The 16,153-nt window shown below is 46.6% G+C and overlaps 1 protein-coding gene across 1 annotated transcript in view; it reads right to left on the bottom strand.

The window, feature by feature from the left end:
- Nucleotides 1–16,153, bottom strand: part of LOC120935687 (solute carrier family 12 member 9-like) — a 360,381-nt gene that overhangs the window by 255,960 nt on the left and 88,268 nt on the right. The window contains exon 3 of the mRNA XM_040347741.1: nucleotides 7,721–7,861. Coding sequence (XP_040203675.1) covers nucleotides 7,721–7,861 — 141 coding nt within the window. The remainder of the gene's footprint in view (nucleotides 1–7,720; nucleotides 7,862–16,153) is intronic.

Here is a 16,153-nt window from a genome sequence, read left to right as displayed (position 1 = left end):
CCCTAAGCATTACTGGCCGTGGCCCTCTTAAGGGCAAATTTATGTAGAATTTGTGTCCTGGAATCAATCTGCCCTTAGCTCAGGCAGGAGGGTGTGCTTGGCTGATAAACCCCTCCTGAGGACTCCTGGGATGCATGGCATCATGTGACTAGGTCCTCAAACTTTTTAAAAAGAGGGCCAGGTCACGGTCCCTCAGACTGTTGGGGGGGCCGGACTAAAAAAAAAAAAAAAATTCCTATGCACACATCTTATTTGTAGTGCCAAAAAAAAAAAAAAAAAAAAAAAAATTTAATATTTAAAATAAAAAACAATTGTAATCAACATAAACTTATTAGTATTTTACAGACTCCCCCATCACAGATCCCCATCTCTCTCCCCCCCCCCCCATTACAGATCCCCCATATCAGGTCATCCATCACAAAGCCCGCCATAAAACATCCTCGAGACTCCCTCCCCAATCAATATTACACTGCCACCCCTTCTATAATATCACAGTACCACCCCACCCTCCCCCGTTACTTTAATCACACAAGACGTGAAGCAGGGCAGGTCCAGACAAAGGCAAGGGTATTGCAAGTGAAAGGCAAGTAATTGAAAGATGGGACCATCCTGCTGCCTAGCAACCAATCACCCGCTTAACTTAAGGGGTCCCGCCCTTTGTCTGGACCGGTCATGTTTGTCTTGTGTGATTAAAGGGTCACTAAAGGAAAACATTTTTTTTAGCTTAAATGACTGTTTACAGGGTATAAAGACATAAAAGTTAACCGATTCCTTTTAAAAATTATTAAAAATAGATAAAAACCAATCATATAATGTGCCTGCAGTTTAGTTTAGTTTTTGCTGTTTCCTGGTTCTCTGATGTACAGAGAGCCAATAGAGGGCAGTGATACTTTGCTAAAACTCCTCAGCACCAATCCAGTTTCGTTTTACACACAGTAATCACACCTCCTTGATTAGTCACCACCGTGAGAAATCTCCCAGTACTGTGGTGATCAGGAAACAGACAACCAGGAAGTGTCCAGAACAGAGAGGAATTACAGCAACATCAAAGCAAAAACGAACAATGAGGACATGAAACCAGGACTGCAGTAAGGTAAAGGAAGCTATTTAGCTAAAAAAAAAAAAAATTCCTTTAGTGACCCTTTAAGGTAGCAGAGGGCAGGGGGATTTCTGCAATGTTAAAGGGGCAGGTCAGGTAAATCACACTAGCGGGCCGGATGTGGGCCGTAGTTTGAAGACCCCTGCCTAGGCCCTAAACCAGGAAGTAACTGAAGAAATGTAAAATAAAAAATAAATGTTGAAACAAGTAAATATAGACTTTATCTATTTAGTAATGATAGCAGCATAAGAATTACATTTAGTCAATGTTGTTTGCTAGAGAAGTTCCAGCTCTAAAGGAAATATATTTTCAATACAATGGCAATATTCATTTCTTTACTCCACAACTCAATATATTAAAAAGTTTTTCCAACCTGAAATGTTAATACATGAAGTGTTGGAGTGACAGGCACAAAGTATCAGTACCACTGTGGAACTCCCTGTCTGCATGACACAAGTGGTTTACAAATGTGTACTTCAACTGGATATTTAGCTGCTAGCATAGTATTCAGCGTTACAGTGATACTAAAGTCTTGTTTTTATGGATTTAAAAACATGTAATACTTGCCTCCTCTGTGCAATGGTTTTTCACAGAGCAGCCCTGATCCTCTTTTCAGGTCCCTCTTCGGCGCTCCTGGCCCCTCCCTTTTGTCGGGCGCCCCCACAGCAAGCAGCTTGCTATGGGTGCCCCCAAGCCATGCCACGGCTCTTTATGTCCATTCAAACACCGAGCCACAGTTCAAACCCACCCTCTCTCTCCTGATTAGACAACAGACTGACAGCGGGGGAGTTTTAGACACTTGTTCACATCACTGGATAGAGATGGGGCTTAAGTATTAGGGGGGCTGATGCACACACGTTTTTTATCCTAATGCATTAGATAAAAAACCTTTTGCTTTTACAACCACTTTAGGCCCCTTTCACACCTGCAGACCATATGTCCGCTTTTTCATCCATCCGTTTAGATAAAAAAGGGACATACACTGATCCATACGAGATAGTGTGCGTCAGCGGATGAACATCCACTGACACCCCATCTCAGTGTCCGCAAACCTCCGATTCTGCAGACAAAGGAAAATCCTATTTTTCCATCCGTCTGTAGAGCGGATCGGGTGAACACAGACTGTCCATGTTCATGCAATCCCACCATAGGGGAGAGCAGAGAAAAGACAGGGCGGTCCCTGTACAGCATGTGTGGACCGCTCTGTCATCTGCCGGCTCAGCAGGCATCAACGGAGCGATCCCCGCTGAGCAAGAGGATACACATTACGGATCCTCACGGGATCCGTAAATGTGAAAGGGGCCTAAAGCTCCCTTGAAAGGTCAGCCATATAAATAAATACAAATAAGTGCCCTGGCCTCTGGCAAATATATGTGAATAAAAAAAAAAAAAACATTCAATGTGACAACTACTCACATTTAACTTGTCTAAACCAGTATAGAAAGTCAATCTGCCACAATGGCAAATCTAAATGTGCAAGAGCTGTTCATTCAGCATGATCCAAGGTACAACTCAAATTACTATATAGCTAGAGGCAGGGCTGTATTTTGGCTTGGACGACAAGGCCCAGGCCTAGGGCAGCACTTTGTGGGGGGCGGTGCCCCCCCTGCACAAAAACATCCCCCCACCTGTCTTCCCCGAGTCCCGGCTCCCGCGGCCTCCTCCTGGCTAACATACAGCCTCTGAGGTGCCTGAACAGTGCAGAGTTATCTGCAGCCTTGCGTGCTGTGCCGGGGTCTGGGAGCCTGGATGCGTCTTCTTCAGACATCCCGCCCACTGCTTCACCATGCAGCGTGACATCCAGCCCAAACTCAGGTAGGAAGACACCGTTGTAAAGGGAGAGTGGGTAGCCCGAGTGTATGCAGCCAAGGATTGAGTGTATGGGAGGGGGTGGAAGGCGGGCAGTCCTCATTGTTTTGGTGTTTGGAGGACTGGTTGAGGCCCGTTTTGCTGGGACTTTTAGTGCACTGTGGGGCTGAAATATGGCAGCCCCGTTTTGCTGGACTTCTAGTGCACTGTGGGGCCGAGATATGGCAGTCCCGTTTTGCTGGGACTTGTAGTGCACTGTGGGGCTGAGATATGGCAGCCTCCTATGCTGGGACTTGTAGTGCCTTAGACTGTGGGGGGACTGAGGAATCTCATTCGCCACTCAGTGCACTACAAGTCCCAGCAGAGTGGGCTGCCATTCTTTCATCCCTGTAGTCCTAGGGCACTACAATCCCAGTATAGGAGGCTGCCACATCTCAGCCCCCCGGAGTGCACTACAATCCCAGCATAGAGGCTACACTTACAGAACAGGAGAAAGCTGTGGGGGGGGGTGTACTGGGAGGGGAGAGAAGGAGGCACAGGTTTGAGATAAAGGGGGGGATTTTTTTTCTGAACGTGAAGATTTGCTGGAGGGGGAGCTGGGGGAGGATTTGTGCCAAGAGGGGGATTTTGCTGGAAAGGGAGGTTAAGGCAAGGGTTTGTGCTAAGAACGGGGATTTTCACTGGAAGGGGTTATAGGAGGGTGAGGATTTGTGCTGAAAGGGAGTATTTTTGCTGCTAGGGGGAAGATGGCGGGGGTCTGGAAGGGGTGTGATATACCGATAGGCGGGTCTTAATATGAAGGGGTGTGGCTTTGACAGGAAGGGTGGGTCGTATTTAAATTAGGGGGGTACATGAATTTAGTCAGGCCTAGGGCAGCACAAAACCTAAATACACCACTGGCTATAGGGCCATCACTGTCAGCCTGGAAACTAGCACATAAGTCAAGAAACTAGTATATAGAAGAGGGGTGTCAAATTTAATCTCATCACAGGCCGCACCAGCATTATGGTTGCCTTCAATAGGCCAGTTGTATCTGTAAGAGTATATAAATTTATCCAGGGATTTTTTTTCTCAGAGAATAGGTAGAGGACTCAACCACGCCTCTGCCTCCCCCCCCCCCCAACCACATCGAGCAGTAGGTGTGGCCAAATTGCAGCTGTAAGAGCAATACCAGGAGTGTGTTATTGCGAAGTTCAGGTATACTCTTTGTACAGAGTGCCGAATTCAGGAGTGTGCCATGTGCAGAGTTCAGGGGTGTGCTACATACAGAGTACAGGTTTCAGAAGAGCGCTACAGAGTGCAGAGTTTGGAGTGTGCTATGTACAGTGTGCAGGGCTCAGCCGTCTTACAGGCTGATACCCCATACCACACTGCACCTCCCTTGTCACCGCTGTGAGGGCAGGCTGTGATGACCGCCAAGAGAAAGGTTGTCCCTGTAAACAAAGAACGTTTCGTGTTTGCAAGTGACAGCGATGGGAAGGTAGCAAAGGAGCGAGAGCAGAGTTCCGCCTGAAAAAAATCCCTGGATGTGAGGGCCACATGAATGGCCTGCAGGCTGCATTCAGACCATGGGCCTTGTGTATAAAACATGTGACATAGAAGATGGCAGCTCTATGTTTCATTCATGACAGATTAAAGTGACCTCGTCTCAAATTATGCCCGTTACATGTAAAGAAGAGACTGATACTTACCTCTCCTGCTGCCCCCAAGCAACACTTCCAGGAGCATTGATCTCTCTGCTCCCCACTGTGCTCATGGTTCCTACTGCTGACTTTCACACTGCTACTTTCTTCTGTAATGTGGAGGTCAGCAGGAGGAACCACTGCAAGGCACCCAGTAGATCACAACTACCATAAGTGATTGTTTCCCAGAAGACTTCAGAAGATGATTTCTACTGAAAGGAATGTGTTTGGCAGTACTCATTTATACAGGTAACAGAATAATGTGAGATTTTCGATCAATGACATGGTTACTTCAAAGATTCCTTTGACAAGAGGGATAGTGCATGGGGAGAATCTGTAGATGGACAGACATGCATTGGCTAATGGCCATGTTGCCGGAAAAAAAACATAAAGGAAATTTTGCATTTTTGCCACAGGTGGAAAATTGTATATCATATACAGTTTTTTTTTTCAATAATGTTCCAAAGTGGGCACAGGTAAATCGTTTTTTCAGTTCACATACAATATTTATTAATTAGGCAACTATTAAATGGGCTGTAAACCCTCAAGGTTTTTTCACCTTAATGCTTTCTATGCATTAAGGAGTGAAAAACCCATTGTAGTGCATCAGCCCCCCCTTTAACTTACCTGAACCCGATATTTTCAGCGTGGGGAACAGCAGAGCAGCTCAGCCTCTGTCTGGTCCTCATTGCTGGATTGATAGCAGAAGCATTGACTTCTGCTGTCAAAACCAGCGACACAGGAGCTGTGGGCCGAGTCCTGCTGTCAGTACAATGGACGCAGCAGCAGGACTCGGAAGCACCCGCACGATTCGTCTATGGAATGCTGGTCTCCGTAAGGGCACTGGAGAAAAGGAGGAGGAGCCAGAAGCACTGCTGTGGTACCCCAGAAGAGAAAAATCAGGGCGCCACTGTGCAAAACCCTTGCACAAAGGAGGCAAATGTGACATGTTAGTCATTTAAATAAAGCTTTTACAACCACTTTATTTTGTGGTTTGCTGCAATTCATCGGTTAACAGTTTCTTGGATAGTTCCATTCTTATGGTCCTTGGACTGACAGTAGAACACGGAGATGCTGGAAATATCCATAGAGAGTTAGCCAAAAGATCATTAAATATTAAACGTACATTACTAGAAGACAATGGTGTGCATTATTTGCAAAGAGCAAGCACGACAGCTGGGTTCACTATGGGAACAAAGGTTGATGGGGTTAAATGATTATAGAAATTCTAGAAACATTTGAAAAAAAATTGGTTGTAACAGATTTTTGGGGTACAATCAGATTGTAAGGTGTGACCAGCTTTTTGGAGGATAACACACCACTGTTGCGTTGGTGAGTGAGGAGTTAATTTACAGTGCTTCATTCTGAGAGCCATAGGGGTTGTTGCAGCTTCCTTCTCAGTATCGTATTCATGATTGCGAGCGTCCACAGCTAGATTGGCGTGAAATGAGTGGAAAATTAGGAGTAAACAACATTTTTTAAGAAGGGACAGCGAGCCGTGATTTCCAGGAGCAGATCAGAGCTCTCTGTACTTGTGTCTTGGGGGAAAAGAGGCATTGAGAGTGTTTATCTCATGTGTCTTCATCAAGGCAGAGGAATCGCTGATGAGCACAGGCAGCGCTAGCAACTTTTCAAATTTCACTTCAGGGAGACTTTCCTGCTCATGCAAATTGAAGAGCATCAGGGGCCCAGTAAGAAGAGCTGGCAACAAGAGAAAGTGAGCTGGGAGACGGGAAATGTCTGATCAAGCTCCGAATTATACAGAACAGACTTGTTTCATCTCTCCAAGTATGAAACCCTTGCCATCCCTAAGGGAATAGCAACATGTTCGAAAATCATATTCTGGGCAAGGGTTCCTGCTACCATAGAACAATGAGATTTTTAACAGTCCTTAAGGCCAATCATTATACCATTCATGTTGCAGGAAAACTGAACAGATAGCATGCTGTATGCATTAAAACTAAAAAGGAGTATTTATTTCTGAAATTAATATGTATAGGTTAAGAGTTATTTCTCATAAAGACCAGGGTTCTGAAAACTAGCTAGATAAAATTATATGCCTTCCTAGAAACATGTCTAGAATAATGCCCTTTTTCCCCCCCAACTTCATAACCTTGTGTCTACCCTTTATCAAAGAAGTTGGCCAAGGGTTATACACTGCAGCCCAATAGTAGTAGTATTTGATGGAAATCACTACAGTGACACGCCTCCTGGGGAGGAAATAAAATTTACACTTTGTGGATGTACAGCAAAAAATGTACAGCCGAGAATGGTTAAATCTCACAATAAGAGCGACAGGGCTCTCCTCACCACACACCACTAGGGCCTAAAACGTACCTTTTCTTTAAAAAAATATTACTGTCATTCCATAGATATACAAAACAAAGAGCCGTTATACTCACAAGGGGAGCATAGCGATCCTTCATAAGGATATATTGCTCTCTAGGGGATGAAAAACACTGTTCATCCAAGACAGTGGTCTCCAAACTGCAGCCTGGGGGCCAAATGTGGCCATTTGCTTGCCTTTATCCCGCACTTAAGGCATTATTCCTGCCAATGATACCAACAATGGGACACTATGCCTCACACTGACACCAAAAAGGGGGCATTATTTCTTCCACCGATACCAATAGGGAACTATTTCCACTAACACCAACAATCAGGCACCATTCCTCACACTAACAAGGGGGCACTATTCTCCCCCCTACAGATGGGTCATTGTTTACTCCCACTGGGCATAGCCCAACCCCCTAAAGTTGGAACAGTAAACCGACCCTTTGTTTAGAGACCTCCCAGATCTATGTCAAAATGATGTGCTCTAACTTGAGCTATGCAACAATCTCCAACAGAATTCTCTCCCAGGAATGGCTGCTAAAGGATGAACGTACTGGTTGGAGAGAGATTCCACCCTATAGTCACCTGGAGAGCTATTGGTGTGTGGTGTCTTGTCCCCTCTCATGCTTCATTGCTTTCTGGATCAAGCACAAGTCAGCCTGCACCCTTGCGGTGAAAAAACAAATTCCTTACCAGTAGAGCACCTTGAGCAGGACTACAACTTTGGTTTCTGGAAATGGGGTTGCACATCAAGTAAATTTGCGTCTACAATAAATACAGCTCATTACTATCCTCTAACCTGGTGATATTCCAAACATGGACACAATGTTTTCTACCAGACCCAGAATGTACAAGGCACTTCCACAGACATTAGCAAAAAAGAACATGATACCAATACTGCCACCAAACTCTGGTCCTAGTGCACGACTGATCATATCTGCAAATCAGAGTTAAGGATAATATAAAGATCTGTAAAAAAAAAACAAGTTACAGCAACAATTGTAGAAAGACATTGTAAAAATATGCTACTACATACAATGTTCTTTAGTTCACTTATTCATAAAATGGATTAATCTTCTATACCTGAGCCCTTTAATAAAATGGGACACCGTCTCAAAGCCATTAAAGGTGAGGAGACACGTGTCGGGTTGCCCATTTTTGCTTTAATGGTGGGGTCCAAGGGAGTAGAAAAAGGTGGAAAGAAATGGAAAAAGAGCTACATTATCCACTTCAGCCCTGGACCATATCGCAGGTCAATGACCGGGACACTTTTTGCGATTCGGCACTGCGTCGCTTTAACTGACAATTGCGGTCCTGCGACATGGCTCCCAAACAAAATTGGCGCCCTTTTTTCCCACAAATAGAGCTTTTTGGTGGAATTTGATCACCTCTGCGGTTTTTATTTTTTGCGCTTTTTATTTTTTGCGCTATAAACAAAAATAGAGCGACAATTTTGAAAAAAAAATTTTTTACTTTTTGCTGCAATATCCCCAAAAATATATAAAAAACTTTTCCTCAATTCAGGCCGATATGTATTCTTCTACATATTTTTCGTAAAAAAAATTGCAATAAGCGTTTGATTGGTTTGCGCAAACGTTATAGCGTTTACAAAATAGGGCAGTTTTGTCATTTTTATGATTTTTTTTTTTTTTTTACTAGTAATGGCGGCGATCAGCGATTTTTATCGGTACTGCGACCTTATGGCGGACACTTCGGACAGTTTTGACACATTTTTGGACCATTGGCATTTTTATAGCGATCATTGCTATAAAAATGCCACTGGCAGGGAAGGGGTTAACACTAGGGGGCGAGGAAGGGGTTAGTTATGTTCCCTGTGTGTGTGTTCTAACTGAAAGGGGGGTAGGACTGACTTGGGGAAATGACTGATCGCTGTTCATACATTGTATGAACAGACGATATGGCATTTCTCCCCGACAGGACCGGGAGCTGTGCGTTTACACACACAGCTCCCGATTCTCGCTCTGTAACGAGCGATCGCAGGTGCCCGGCGGTGAACGGGCACACACGTCGGGACCAGAAGCAGGGGGCGCGTGCCTCCGACGGCACGCACGCACCCCTATTGGCTGAATTGCGAGATAATATTACGTGATCTCGCGCAGCCGAGCCGCCCTGCCGCCGTATAACTTATACGTCGGCAAGCGGTTATATACAGACAATATGCAAATTTTCCTTCAGAATCCAGGCCCATTCCTGAGGCCACCACTTTCCATATCTTTTCCATTCAAATAGACTAGGAAAAAGTCCATAATTCTTCCATTTGACCCTGTGCCAATTACAGCACAAAATGCATACCTGTCCCTTCAATGGCATTGAAGGACAAATCATATACCTTAAAACACAAACAATGTGCCTATGTTATACTGAAACTCTTAAACCACCATGCACACGAGACACTGGTAAACGCGTGTTCAGAGGCAGTTGGACAGCTTTTTCGATAAATTTAAGGTCCTGAACCAACTGGTTAGCCAACGCCACACAGTCCGGAGGAGCCTGATGCTCCTCCAACCCCTGAAGCAACAGTTTTGCCCATTCAGTAAGTGAGAGACACTAGAGCCCCGGCCATGAACGGTCGCACCACTAACCCCACCACCGTGAACATGGAGCGGTCCATTGATGTAGCCCTCCTGTCTGCGGGGTCCTTGAAAGCAGGAGCCCCTTCCACAAGTAACGTGGTCGCCTTGTTCAGTCTGGACACAGGGGGGTCCACCGACAGGGGGAGAAGTCCATTTTTTCAGGAATTATAACAGACCGCTAATTATTTTGGGGCAGAAAAAACAAACTTTTGCAGCCGATCTCATTCCTTGTACAGAAGCTTTTCCAGATAAGGAACACAAGAAAACACCTTAGCAGTGCGGGCCGGCTTACAGAATCCAAAAGGGACCAACATCTGACGCCTCCGCCGTATTCTCCATTTTCAGAGTATCCCGCACCACGTGATAAGTGCTACAAGTGCCCTATCATGCGCCGACCCTGATGCAGAGTCACCCTCACTGTCCGTGCGGTTGAGGCCTGCATCTTCTGACATATCAGAATCATGGCCGGGAGTAGTAGCTGGGCCCGGTTCCGTGTCAGAGGCACCCCCAGAAGATGGAAGGAGGGGGTGCTTTTTACCCCCTTTGTCCACAAGCCACTTCCATCCTGGCAACAAAAGCCTCCAGGACCGCCGCCATAGCGTCCACAGAAACGGCAGGGGCACTAGTTGACAATTCAGGTATGTCTGGGGAAGAGGCGTCTGGTCCCGACGCAATGCTGACCCACCCACCTGACACCCCTAGGGACGCAAGGCAAGATACACGGACCACGCTCCCAGCTGCCGCAGAGAGACAAGGGACCCCACCAGAGGACGCACTACCCAGAGAGCGGACCAGCCGCGCCGCCCCCAGCCATAGGATGGAGCCGCCCCCCCGGTGGACCCCCGAATCACAGGCATCTTAGCTACCCATAGCCTGGAGAGGAGGAAGAGAGGAAAAGCAGGGCGGACCCTCTAATGACCTCCGCAGTAATGCCCAGCCATACCCCCTGCCGGAACAGGGGGACTGCTACTTACCCGTCCTGCACTGACCAGCTGAAAGCTTTTTTGAGACTGGTGCATCAGATCGCACCGCTGCTATTTGCAACACATTGTCTCAAGCGTATCTCGTGTGGCCTAAAAATCACCCGCTTGGGCACCACATGCTTGACCAGACATGTCAACCTGCCATGCAGTTCGTTGGCAAGCGCACCTCAAAGACCCACACCAAAGAAAGCGGACCTCTCCTTGCTCCTCATCAGCTGGGATCTCCAACCCCCCACTATACCTTCAGTCCTCTCTGAAACCTGCACTGAGAGGAATGAAGGTGTAGAACTGGGTGTGTCACATCCAAGGACTTAAAGGCAATCTGCCATCGGTACACCGACATCAGATTGTAACAGGCAAAATTTCCCTGCCCCAGCTGCCGAAAGTTCGCTCCCAGTCATCCACATGCCCAGCGGTTGAATGCTAGCTTGGCTAAATTGCTAGCACTTAAACTGCTGCCTTTTCAGTTGGTAGATGTTGCCCCCTTCCGTGAGTTTGTGGAATGTGCGGTACCTCAGTGGCGGGTTCCCAAACGCCACTTTTTCTCATGGAAGGAGATTCCGGCTCTCTACTGGCATGTGGAAAGCAATGTCCATGCCTCACTGGACAGGGCGGTCAGGTGCATATTACCGCTGACTCATGGTCCAGCAGGCATTGACAGGGATGTTACCCATCTTTCACAGTGCATTGGGTGACTGCTGGCAGCTGGGAAGGATGCAGGACAAGGTCCAGAAGTGTTTGAGGTTGTTCCGCCACGACGCCTCCAAAATGCTACTACTGGCAATTGTGACACCTCTCTCCTCCACCCCCTTCTCTTCCTCCGTGGCCTCTTCCTTTGCCGATTTGTCCTCGGAACCAGCGGTGCTCGGTAGGCGTTCAAGGGGCTACGCAAGCAAAAAGATGCCATGCGGTGCTTGAGCTGGTGTGCTTGGGGGACAGGAGCCACACAGGGAAAGAGGTTCTGTCAGCTCTGCAGGAGCAGGCTCAGAGGTGGTTGACGCCACGCCAGCTTAAGCCAGGAAGGGTGGTTTGCGACAATGGCACCAACTTCTCCGCCCTCTGACAGGGACAACTGACCCATGTGCTTTGTTTTGCTCACGTCCTTAACTTGGTGGTGCAGCGGTTCTTGGGCAGGTTCCCGGGCTTACAGGACGTCCTGAAGAAGGCCAGGAAAGTCTGTGTGCATTTCCGACGGTCATATAATGCCAGTGCTTGGCTGGTTGACCTCCAAAAGGAATACAACCTGCCCAAGAACAGCCTAATCTGACATGCCCACCAGGTGGAACTCTACGTTCTCCATGCTGCAGCGGCTGTACACAGCAGAGGGCCATTAATGAGTATCTGTGCCAATATGGCACCAGGACAGGGGAGCTTGTTTTTTCCCCCACGCCAGTGGGCCATGATCAGGGATGCATGCACTGCCCTGTCACCATTTGAGGAGGATAGTGAGCAGTGACAGTGCACGCATCAGTGACAGTGTCCCTCTTATCCACCTGTTGGAGCAAACTCTGCGTGGAATAATGGACAGGCACTTGAGTCTGAGCAGAGGGAGGACTTCCTTACCTCTCAAGGCCCCCTTTATCCAGACAATGTTCCTGCTTTCCCGCCTATCACACAGGACGAGGATTGTCAGCATGGAGGTGGAGCCTAGCACTCAGCAGCAGTCTTTAAGGGATCAATTACAGTCCCAAGAAACCCATGGACTTGTACGTGGCTGGGAGGAGATGGCTGCGTAACATGTCGTCCTCAGTGACCCAGAGGACTCCGCACCGAATGCCTCAGCAAACCTACGCTGCATGGCCTCCCTGATCCTGCAAAGCCTGCGGAAAGATCCTTGTATTCATGCTATCAAGGAGAGGGATCATTACTGGCTGGCAACCCTCCTTGATCCACGTTACAAGGGTAAGGTTGCGGACCTTATCTTGCCGTCGCAGAGGGAGCAGAGGATGAAACATCTTAGGGAGGCCTTGAAGAAAGGTCTATGCAACACTGGCAGGTTACAAAATCTTGGTCCTAGACAAAGTGTTGCTGAGGCTTCAGTCAGTCAAAGGAGGAGCGGTGGAGAAGGTGGCCATCTGACCGATGTGTTGAGACAATTTAGTCTGCAGCCCCAATGTATTATCGGTTTCAGCAACCATCACCAGCATCTGTTTTACATGGTGCAGGAATACCTGGGGGCAAGATCAGACTCGGACACCTTTCCCATTGAAAATCCTCTGGCTTACTGGGTCTTGAGGATGGATCACTGGCCAGAGCTCGCACAGTATGCAATTGAGCTACTGGCATATCCTGCATCCAGCGTTCTTTCGGAATGCACATTTAGTGCTGCTGGAGGCTTTGTAAACGATCACAGGGTGCTCCTGTCCACCGACTCGGTCGATCAACTGACCTTCATAAAAATGAATCGGTCTTAAGATCACCACCAGCTACCAAGCACCTGATGCTGATTTAACCTATTAGTTTTTTTTTTTTAAATGTCAGATTCTTTCAAGACAACCGATGCTGAGTGACCATCCTGTGATGCCGAGCGACTACCCTCTTCCTCAATGATCATGCTGATAGCTTGTAAGAACATTTTTGGTTCTGGGCACCGCCACCAGTGGCTAAGGCCCAATTTTTCTGCCTTTGATTAACAGGGGCGTGCAATTACAATTTTTGATGCAATACTTTGCAGCAGGGCTCATTCCTGCGCTCCAACTAGAGTATCTGTGAGGGGTTGCCATGTTGTGGCACCAGCACCACCACCAACAAAAGGCCCAATTTTTCTGCCCCTGTTTAACAGGGGCATTAAATTACAATTATTGATCTAATATTTAACAGCGGGGCCCATTCCTGCGCCCACCAAGATTAACTGAGGAACAAATAGAAAAAGAAAATATGGACAGCCGCACTCCAAAAAACCTTGATGGTTGTCTATTTAAAAAAGGAAAATTCACTACAAGTCACAGCACACAACACAGGAGTAAAACAGCTGACGCGTTTCACACTATAAATTAGTCCTTAATCATAGCCGATTAACGGAGGACTTACGGTGTTGTGGCACCAGCACCACCAAAGGCCCAATTTTTCTACCACTGTTCAACAATGGCATGTAGTTAACATTTTTGATATAATACCGTAGTTTACAGCAGGGCAATCCAGTGCCCACCAAGACCAACTGAGGGCTTACAGTGTTGTGGCAACACCTAAAGGCCACATTTCTGCAGAGTATATATGGCAGGCCCCTACTTTCAAACATCCAACTTACAAACAATTCCTACTTGCATTTAGGAGACAACAGGAAGTGAGAGGAAATCTTCCTCGGAAGGGAAATTCTCTCCTGTAATGCCGCATACACACGATAATTTTTTGGCATGTAGAAAAAAACAAAGTTTTTCCAACTTCATCATTAAAATGACGTTGCCTACAGACCATTTTTTAAAAATGCTCTAGCAAAGCGCGGTGACGTACAACACGCAAGACGGCACTATAAAGGGGAAGTTCCATGCGGATGACTCCACCCTTGGGGCTGCTTTAGCTGATTCCGTGTTAAAGACGATTCGCGCTTTTCCGTCTGTTACAGCGTGATGAATGTGCTTACTTCATTATGAACAGTAGTTTTACTAGAACGAGCGCTCCCATCTCAACTTGCTTCTGAGCATACGCAGGTTTAACGACTTTTAGCCCACACACACGATCTTTTACAACCCGAAAAACAACAGTTTAAAACGTTGTTAGAAATGCAGCATGTAGAATAGAAAATTCCGCGCCAAATATAAATAATTACTAAATTAAACTAAATAAGCTGCTCCTCAAAGAACAATACTGAATTGTGATAATGAAAATGGAAGGTAGAGGGCGCTCAACCACACAATAGTGATTGTGAAATGTGGAATACCACACAACGTGCAACAATTAATAATAAAATACGTTTCCAAAAGCATATGTGAACAGTGATTGCTGAAACAATATCCGTTTCGATTACTCGTCTTCAGACGCCCCCCTGAAGACGAGCAATCGAAACGGACGTTGGAGGCAGTCCTGGTCACGAGACACCCCCCCGCTCTGGTGAAGCTGACAGGAAGGAGTTTATGGTGGAACTACGGTGGTGGTATCCGATCCTGATAACCCAAGTTTTGAACCGCAGATTGGCGGTGACAGGCCTGCAGTCCCAGTGCCGGGTAGGCACTTTTAAAGTAAGAGGCCATTTGGCTTTCCGTTGTTTTTAGTTGTTTTTATTATTAAAACGTTATTACGCTATCGGCGTCTACCGGTTCTCTTTTTTTGCATATCATCCTTATCTGGAACGCCTGGAAACGAGATTCAATAGTCCATATCCATATGTGTGTAGGCACAATCCTGCACTAGCCCGTATGACCATCTTTTTAAGTAAAGTGGTCAACAGGCTCTGGTAAGAGCACTTTATATACAAAGCACCTTGGGTGGAAACAAGTGAAATTTGAAAAGTATGGTGGTGGCATTTTCTACTTTTCTCCACTAGGAAGATCACAGTAATTGTCAAGATTCGTTTGGCTTTCTATGCATGATATTGGGACTCTATTTTTATTTTTATATTTTTTTGGTGTTTAACACAGTGAACCTCAGTGTTTTTTGCTTACACTGCAGAGGAATCTGCGTATTCATGCACATCTGTGTGGGACATTTCTGCTGTATATTGATTTATATTGTTTCAGCAATCACTGTGCACATATGCTTTTGGAAACGTATTTTATTAATTGTTGCACGTTGTTGTGTGGTATTCCACATTTCACAATCACTATTGTGTGGTTGAGCGCCCTCTACCTTCCATATTTAGAAATGCAGCATGTTCGGAATTTTTTTTTCGTTTTTCAGAAGCCGGAAAATGATGTGAAGCCCACACATGATCATTTTAAATGACTTTTTTTAAAACGTTTTTTTCATGCCGGAAAATGATCGTGTGTACGCGGCATCAGAGTCAATATGGGAACCAGGTGTCTCCTCTCCACTGCTGCTTTATCACCAATCTTTGTTTCACAAAAAAACCCAAATTTTCAAAAAAACATTTGCCATTGGGACAGAAAGGTGAAATCTGAAGAGGTGCACAGACAGCAAAAACAATTATACAGGGGTGATAACCCTTCTCTAAGTTTTCCAAAAAGCTTAAAAAAGATTTGTCTGGAGCTACACTTTAACCACTTGACACCCGCACGCCGTCATATGACGTCCAAAACGGGGACCTGTTATCCTGGGTGGACGTCATATGACGTGATGGGCTTTGCGGGGGGGATATCTTAATGATGCCTGCACCCGGAGGCATCATTGAGATATCATTTTTTAGCGGCGGCGATCCTGCGCACCGTAAGAACGATCATAGCGGCTGTTCCGCCGCTAGATCGTTCTTACAGGCGGCGGGAGGGGACATCCCCCCTCCCGCCGCCATCCGGTGCTTCTCCGGGCTCTCCCGTCCCCCCGGGGGCCCGGAGAGATGATCGCCGTCCGCCGGATGTTTGCCATAGAGAAGACTGGTGACGATCTGGTCACCAGTCATCTCTATGACCGTCGGAGGCCCGGGCGCGATGTGATGACGTCACGCCCGGGTCCCCGTAAGTAAACAAACCGCAATTGCGGCTAGTTTGAATGAGATCTGTGAATTTTTTTTCACGATCTCATTCTTTCCAGCCTGCAGGAGAG

This window comes from Rana temporaria, chromosome 4, assembly GCF_905171775.1.
Source record: "Rana temporaria chromosome 4, aRanTem1.1, whole genome shotgun sequence".
Taxonomy (NCBI): domain Eukaryota; kingdom Metazoa; phylum Chordata; class Amphibia; order Anura; family Ranidae; genus Rana; species Rana temporaria.
The sequence above is the reverse complement of the archived record's forward strand: the minus strand, read 5'-3'. Positions and strand labels throughout refer to the sequence as shown.